The sequence below is a fragment of the Mustela putorius genome, unplaced genomic scaffold (assembly GCF_011764305.1).
Source record: "Mustela putorius furo isolate JIRA1106 unplaced genomic scaffold, ASM1176430v1.1 tig00001566_pilon_pilon_pilon, whole genome shotgun sequence".
NCBI classification, from domain to species: Eukaryota; Metazoa; Chordata; class Mammalia; order Carnivora; family Mustelidae; genus Mustela; species Mustela putorius.
In genome coordinates this window covers 651346-658625 of record NW_025421798.1, presented here as the reverse complement: position 1 = coordinate 658625, position 7280 = coordinate 651346, and the positions used below count along the sequence as shown (strand labels likewise).

Sequence of the window (7280 nt, the reverse complement as noted above, 5' to 3'; positions counted from 1 at the left end):
CATGTCATATGGCTAGTAAGGGGCAGAGCTGGAGTTCAAACCCAGGTCTGTCTGACTGCTACGCAATTCTGCCTGTAAAAGTCTCAGATGGTGCTTCCCGCTCCCACCCCCCAACCCCAGTGCAGTGCTCAGGGAACGGGATCCTTTCCCAACCCTTGGGTCTTGCTGAAGATCAACCTAGATCCGGGCACTGCTGAGTTAAGAATTGGAAAGCACCAGGGAGCTCACCATGGGCTGGGGGCTAGGTTGGCTTCACCCACCCACCTGGGAGAGTGAGTCTGGCATGGAGCCGAGGCAAAACAGTGACTGGAAGCTTCAGCTGGCCTCTCCACAACATTCACCCCATCCATGTCTTCTGAACGGGCAGGATGAGAGTGACTCTGTACCTTACTTTTTGATTTGCAAAATAGGGTCCCCTCTAGTTCTGAAGTAGGTATGAGCTGTGAGTTCTAACTCCTGAATAGCTCTGAAATCCATCCCCTCCTCCCCCTACCATTTTCTAATCTTCTCTTCCCCTGAGAGCCATTTACTATCTCTAGCCTCTTCGAAGTATCAAGGTGTCTGTGTGAATTCATGAATATATCTATATGCAGAACAATAAAATATGTTCAAAATAGCGATAATTCCAAAAGAATTACTATAATGGATTTCTAACTCATTGAAGAATGAAATAAAAATCCATGACTCCACACTGATATACATATATAAAAAGAGAGAAAAGAGGAAACTTGTCCTTAAAGGAAGGATGGAGTAAGATGATCATCAACAGATGCTCAGAATTTTTCCAAGCAAAAAAGTAAATTCTTAAAACATAGCTCTAACACTGAAATTTTGGCCCAAATCTTGCTTCCTAAATGCTATTCTCTACTAAAAAGAACCAGGGGTCCTTGGGAAAAGTGGCTGATTCCAAGTCTGGGGCAGAGAAAGTACATGATGGGCCTGCAGCATCTTGTGGTGCCAGAAAACAAGGAAGTGCTAAAAAAAATAAATAAATAAATAAAAAATGGAGACTTGCCCAAAGGCCATAGAAGCCAGCTCCCAGAGAGCCTCCTGCTGGCCAAATATGGGACATTTTGAACACCATAATAAAGAATGATACTAATGTGTTATAACCATCAAATACAACAGACAATCAAGAGTCCATGAGGATACAAACAAATACCTGTAGAAGAGGGGAAAGCTCTCCCTTACAGTGGAAAGTCAACTAATCCATGTCAAAAGTATGATAGCATTTGAAAATCACCATTTGGGGGCGCCTGGGTGACTCAGTGGGTTAAAGCCTCTGCCTTCGGCTCAGGTCATGGTCCCAGGGTCCTGGGATCGAGCCCCGCATCAGGCTCTCTGCTCGGCAGAGAGCCTGCTTCCCCTTTCTCTGCCTGGCTCTCTGCCTACTTGTGATCTCTGTCCGTCAAATAAATAAATAAAATATTTTTTAAAAAGAATTGAAAATCACCATTTGGCAATCTGGATAAGCATCAGTGAATCCTGGTGGGTGAAAGTTTGAGGAGAATGGGATATTTATACAATCTCAATGTTGCTCTCCACGAGATGCTCATTTATTATAAGGGGGAAAACAGTAACTTTACAGTGGGGAACACTGTGTAGCTCAATGTGTTACCACGTCATACTTTAGGTCCTCAGGAGACTAGGGGGAAAAAAAACCTGTTGGCAACAGAGGAAAGAGGGCACACTGCCTGCCAGCCTCTGGGCTTTGAGAATATGCCATGCCTGCCACCTGGGCTTCCCTCTCCCATTCCTTCTCACTATGCCACTAACAATCACATACACACCTCCCTCCACACCCTTGTCTACCCTGCTCCCCCTGACAAATGCCCTTCTTTACCAGGGTGATTCCTACTTACCACTCAAGACTCAGCTAAAGGGGCAGTGCCCTCCTTGCTCACCCATCCCGCCACCCAAAGTTGGGCTTTCCCCTTCTTTGTACCTCCCTCCACATACTCTGCTCCCTTCTGGGCCTGTACTTAGTATCATATGGTGTAGACATTATCCCTGCCAGGCTGTTCCCTCCTGAAGGTCTTGTCCTGCTCTAATATGGCAGCCACCACCCACACGTGGCTATTTCTATTTAAATTAAAAAATAAAAATCAGTTCCTCAGTTATACTGGCCACATTTCAAGGGCCCAATAGCCACATGTGCTAGGGGTTACTATACTGGACAGCACAAATATAGGAAATTTCCATCATCACAGAAAGGATTATTGGACAGCACTGGTCTAGGACAAAGAACACTGTGAGTGTCTAGGACCTTTGTCCTTTGTTATATGTTGTCCCTTCCCATCCATGTCCCCAAAGAGATGGGCAGTAGAACCTTGGAAGGCTGGACAGCCACTGGGCTTCTTGTCTTCAGGCCCTCAAAGAAATGGGGAGGTGAGGAGCCAAAATACCCCTCCTCCACTGTCTGGACGGTGAGGCTCCGGGAAGCAGAGGATAGGGAGTGGGGACAGGGACAGCTGAGTGCTGGTGCTGCACTGAGGAGGGTAGGGGAGAACATAGGAAAGAGCTGAAGGAGGCATGAAGAGGTCCAGGGCCAGTGGGCGGCGGGAGGGGGGGGGGACCGTCGGTACACAGGTTGTAACAATCAGTAAACCAACCAATGCAAAGATACCTTACTCTAAGATTCAGCTTAGAAAGAACTATACACCGACTCAAATCAACAAAATTTCAGTGTCATCTGTGCCGTGCAACGCTCTGGACAGCAATGATTCAGACCATTATCACTCTTGAGCCACTTGTGGCCTAGTGGGGAAGAAAGATGACATGAAAGATGTCAGAGGATGTGATCAAGGGCACATTTTGTGAGGGGTGGGTCTTTTAAGCCCAATCTCACCAGAGGGAGGAAATCTTCATCAGGGGATTGGGGAGGCACCTTTGGCGGGGGTGGGGGCAGGCACAGGTAAAATACAGAGCCGGAAAATTACACACAGGCCTTCTCTGGGAACAGTGAGTGGGTGGTCGAAGTGTGGGCGAGGAATGAGGACGAGGAGATCGACTGGGGCCACGTGGTGGAGGACCTCCAATGTCAAGACAGGGAGTTTGCGTTCATTTCTGTAGGTGGCAGAGAACAGCTTACTGTGCAGGAGGCAGGCATTTCACATGCATCTGTGAACAATTTCCCTGCAAGATTATTATCCTTACTATACAGGTGAAAGACCAGCCTCTGAGGGGCTAGGTGAGCTGCCGACAGCAACCTGGTCAAGTCTGTGACTAAGCAAGGATTCGAGGGCTAACAGCTAAACTTTGGGAAGACAAAACCAGCATTAGGTTGAAGGTGGGAGAAGGGGGAGCAACCAGGGAAGAAACCAACAAGCAAAATGCTTATTGGACTTCATTCTGGCCCCTCTGGATCTAAGTTCTTCAAAAGCTCAGGTTGGATCCTGGAGGAGGCATCAAGATGGCCCCAGCTTCTTCTTCCACTAGAATGTGCATACGAAGCGGAAAAACTGAGACACCTCTGGCTATTCCAGACTCTTAAGAAGGCACCAAAAATGTTTACTGACTGCTGCTTCTGGGCAGCTGCTGACCCTAACCAAGAGCCAATGTTTAGCCCCATTCCTCCTGGACTCTGCAAAGACATAACTGGCGGGGCTGGAAATGTGTTCATTTCCTAAGGGGGCAGTTAGGGGGACTGGAGAGTGGCAGGAGCCCCTGTCCCGACTTGCTGTGTGGACTTGGAAAAGACCCTTCTCTTCTCTGGACTTGTCCACTCCCGTTTAAGCTGAAGAGAATCCAGTTACTTGTTACCTGACAACCTAAGTATATACATGTTGAGAGCTCTTACAATGGATCTAGCCCCTGGCTTCCTGGCCCAGGTCTCCTACCTGCCCACCTACCCTCCAGGGCAGAAACACAGCTTGCCCCAGGGGTGTGGGGAGGGCCCCAGGACAAAGCCAGGCCAGCCACAGGAAGGGTAAGCATGGATGGCAGAAGAGCAGAAGGAAGTCTCCAACCTGAGAAAGGAAGAGCAGGGAACTAACTTCCCAAGCACCTACTCCACGCTGTCTGCTTGACATTCGTCACTGCCTGTCATCATCACAATCCCATGTGACAACAGCTCATCCCCTCCAGTTTTAAATCAAGAAGACCAAGTCTGAGAGGATGCTTTTCCCAAGTGTGTGTGCCTCAGGAGGGAAAACCCCAGGATTTGAACTGGCTCAACTCCAAAGCCCACACACCCTTGCTGCTGTCACATGGCAGTTAACAAGCTGAGATGGGGAAACCTCCCTCCTCCCCCACCTTCCACCCACCCAAGGCATCTCACCCATCCTGGTGCCTGGGCTGCTACCCTTCACTCCTCACCTCCCTGGGCTAAAGGCCTCTCTCTCCATGGGCTCCACCCCAGGGAGAGGGGGCATAAGTAGGAGGCAGAGGCGGGAGGTGAGCACAAGGTCTTTTATGAGGCATCAAATATACATTCTTATATACAAGGAGGAAAAAAGACAATGCCTGAACCCCAGCTCCTCTCCATACAGCCCCTCTGGCTGCTGCCCTCCCCCACCCCCAAGCCCCTGGGTCCCTGGACCTTCATACAGCCAGGGTCTGTCTGTCTGTACTGCAGCCCATGGTGGGTGGGGGGCAGAGGGAGGCAGGAACTGAGAAAGGAGCTGGGTATGTGGGGCGAGAGGAAGAGCTGGGGCTTGTAAAAAATATATTTATAATAAATAAACAGGGCTGTAAAGGAGTTGGAGAGGCGGCAGAGATTTTGACGTACAGAAGGAGTCAGGCATCCTGGCTCCCAGCCCCTGCTCTGATGGCTTCAATCTGCCTCAGGAAGGACATCATGGGCTTATGGTGGCCCTCTGGGAGCCTATCTCCCCAGGGCTGATGCTGGCTGCCCTGCTCCAGCGAGGTGTATGTGGGCAAGATCTGTAAAGTGCATTGTCTTCAGTTGTAGGTGGGGTAGGTGTAAGGGAATGGGGGGCATGCAATATGGGTGAGGGAGGGCAGTGCCCTTCTCATCCCAGACTTGAGTCCCCCTCGCTCCCCCCCGCCCCGCCCAAACCTGTCTGGACTTTGATCAGGATAAGAACGTTGCTGTGAGAGGCAAGGTCCCAAAGCTGAAGAGGTCTGGGCTGGGGCCCACTGGAAAGAGGACAGAGGCTGGCTCTGGAGGGGAGGGACTGCCCCTATGGGGGGCCAGCGTTAGTGGGGGCCCACCCGCTGAGGGCACCTACAGCTCTGTTCCTCAGGCAGATGGAGAGACACATGGAGGAATTTAGCCAGGCCCTGAGGTCTGAGAGAGGACAGAGCCAACTGAAGGTTGGCCACAACTCTATGGAGCTCCCTCCTAGCCCTGCGTGGCTAGAGGTGCTCTGGGGAAACCTTCACCCTCACTGCTCCTGACACCTGTCTGCCCTTCTCTACCAGCCAGAGCTAACAGGGAGCCCACACTGGCCCAGAGGTCGGAGGCCACCTCAGGGAGTGAGGGTTGGGGGTGGGGAGTGGTGATGGAGAGAGTAGAGGAGGAAAAAAAAGAAAGAATGAGGATCTCCAAAAGGTCCTCACCACTCCCCAGGGCTTGAGAGCCCTGCGTCCAGGCTTCAAGTGGCAAGGATCCTTGAATCTGGAAGGAAACCCCACGGCAGCTGTTGTGGGTTAGAGGAGGGATTCCAAGGCAGGGAGGAAGTGGGGAGGAGGGCATCTCTATGTGTACATATATTTTGGAAAAACCGGGGAATCTCTTGTGGATTCCCCAGACCTCCCTGGGCCCCAGCTCACTCCCTCTGTTCATCAGACCACGGTGCTGATCCGGCTTGGCTTGGCCTTGGGGTTCGTACTGGGTGGGTTGGCCGTGCCAGGGGGCCCAGAGGCGTGCAGTGGGCCATGGGGGGAGGTGGGTGGCAGGGGCGAGTGTGGGGTGTGGGGTGAGGGTGGGGGCAGGGGTGGGTAGGAAGGGTGGGGTGGGATGGGTGAGTGTGGTGACAAGGGTGACTGGGGGTGGTGAGGGTGGGAATAGGAGCCCCCTGGTGGCCGGGATCCAGGGCCCCCAGTGGCCCCTGCTGCTGGCATCATTTGTGGGTGGTGGCTGAAGATGAAGTGTTTGGGGCCCTGTTTGTGGGCTGGCGGGTGCTGGGGGGCAGGACTGTACAGGGGCAATGGGGATGTGGGCTGGTGCAGGGGGTGGCGGCCATGTGGAGCAAACTGAGGGTGTCCTCCAGCCCCCCGTCTGGGGGCCCTGCCTGGCCGGCCCAAGGTGTAGTGCTGGGGGCCTGGGACGGGGCCATGGGCATGGAAGTGGCGATGTGGCCCCACAGGTGGGGCCGAGGCAGGTGGTGGTGGAATGGAGCCCAGCTGGGGCAGGGGCGGGGGCTGCTGAGGAGGTGGGGGGAGAGGGGGCTGCTGGGGTGGGAGGTAGGGCGGCGGGGCAGGGCCTGGTCCTTGGCAATATTGGGCATGCAGGGCCTGGAGCTTGGACTGCCCATCAGGCAGCACCCCCAGGCCACCGTGGCTGTGACCATGGTGGTGGTGGTGGTGGTGGTGGTGGGTGGAAGAAGCAGATGAAGAGGATGCAGAAGCCTGGCCTGTCGGCGGTGGTGGCATCTGGAAGGGCCCCTTGCCCCGCTTGCTTCCAAACAGGGAGCCCAGGAAGGATGAGGAGTTGGAGACGGGCCTCTGGCTCTTGTACTCCTCTGGCGGCGGGGGCGGGGGCGGAGGTGGCATCCTCTGGTGAGGGCGTGGACTGCTAATAACAGACCCCTGGAAGCGGGGAGGGGGGACAGTCAGGCCAGTCTAGACTTCCTAAACCCCCAACCCTAAACTCCACCCAGTCCCTGAGGGCTGGAGCTGGGGAGACAGGAACACCCAGGGCATAATGAAAGCCAGTAACAGTCCTGTACTTTGTACGCGGAGCTCCCCAGCTTGCAGAGCTCTGCTGTCACATCCACTATCTCATCTGAGCCTCCGCCAGGAGAGGAAGAATCAGTAGGACCTCCTCCTTATCCCCATTTTGCAGGCAGGGAGAATGCTAGGCCCGGAGAGACACAGAGTGACTTGCTCCGGCTCAAAGGGCAGGACTTGGAGGTGAGAGCTTCTCACGGTCCAACTCCAAGGGCATCTCTACTCAGAGTCGGCCCTGGGGTTGAGAGGGGCTAGGGAGAGTGGAAGACAGACTGAGAGACAGGCAGAGTGAGGACAGACAGAGTTGAGGACAGATGGAGAGAGTGGTTGGCTGGGAGAGGCAGCCTCGAGGTTCCCATCAGGGAAGAGGGGGAAGCAACAGGTCCCCTCTTCCTCTGGGGCTCTGAGGCAGGGCAGGGCTCATG

General features: G+C 53.7%; 1 protein-coding gene across 8 annotated transcripts in view; it reads right to left on the bottom strand.

Annotated features, from left to right (window-relative positions):
* Positions 1-4396: 4396 nt before the first annotated feature.
* Positions 4397-7280, bottom strand: part of IQSEC2 (IQ motif and Sec7 domain ArfGEF 2) — a 78223-nt gene continuing 75339 nt past the window's right edge. For 7 of the 8 annotated variants that reach the window (XM_004781217.3, XM_004781218.3, XM_013050352.2 and 4 more), the window contains one exon: positions 4397-6714. In XM_004781217.3, coding sequence (XP_004781274.1) covers positions 5749-6714 — 966 coding nt within the window. In that variant the 3' untranslated portion in view covers positions 4397-5748. The remainder of the gene's footprint in view (positions 6715-7280) is intronic. The other variant, XM_013050351.2, reaches the window with a different exon arrangement.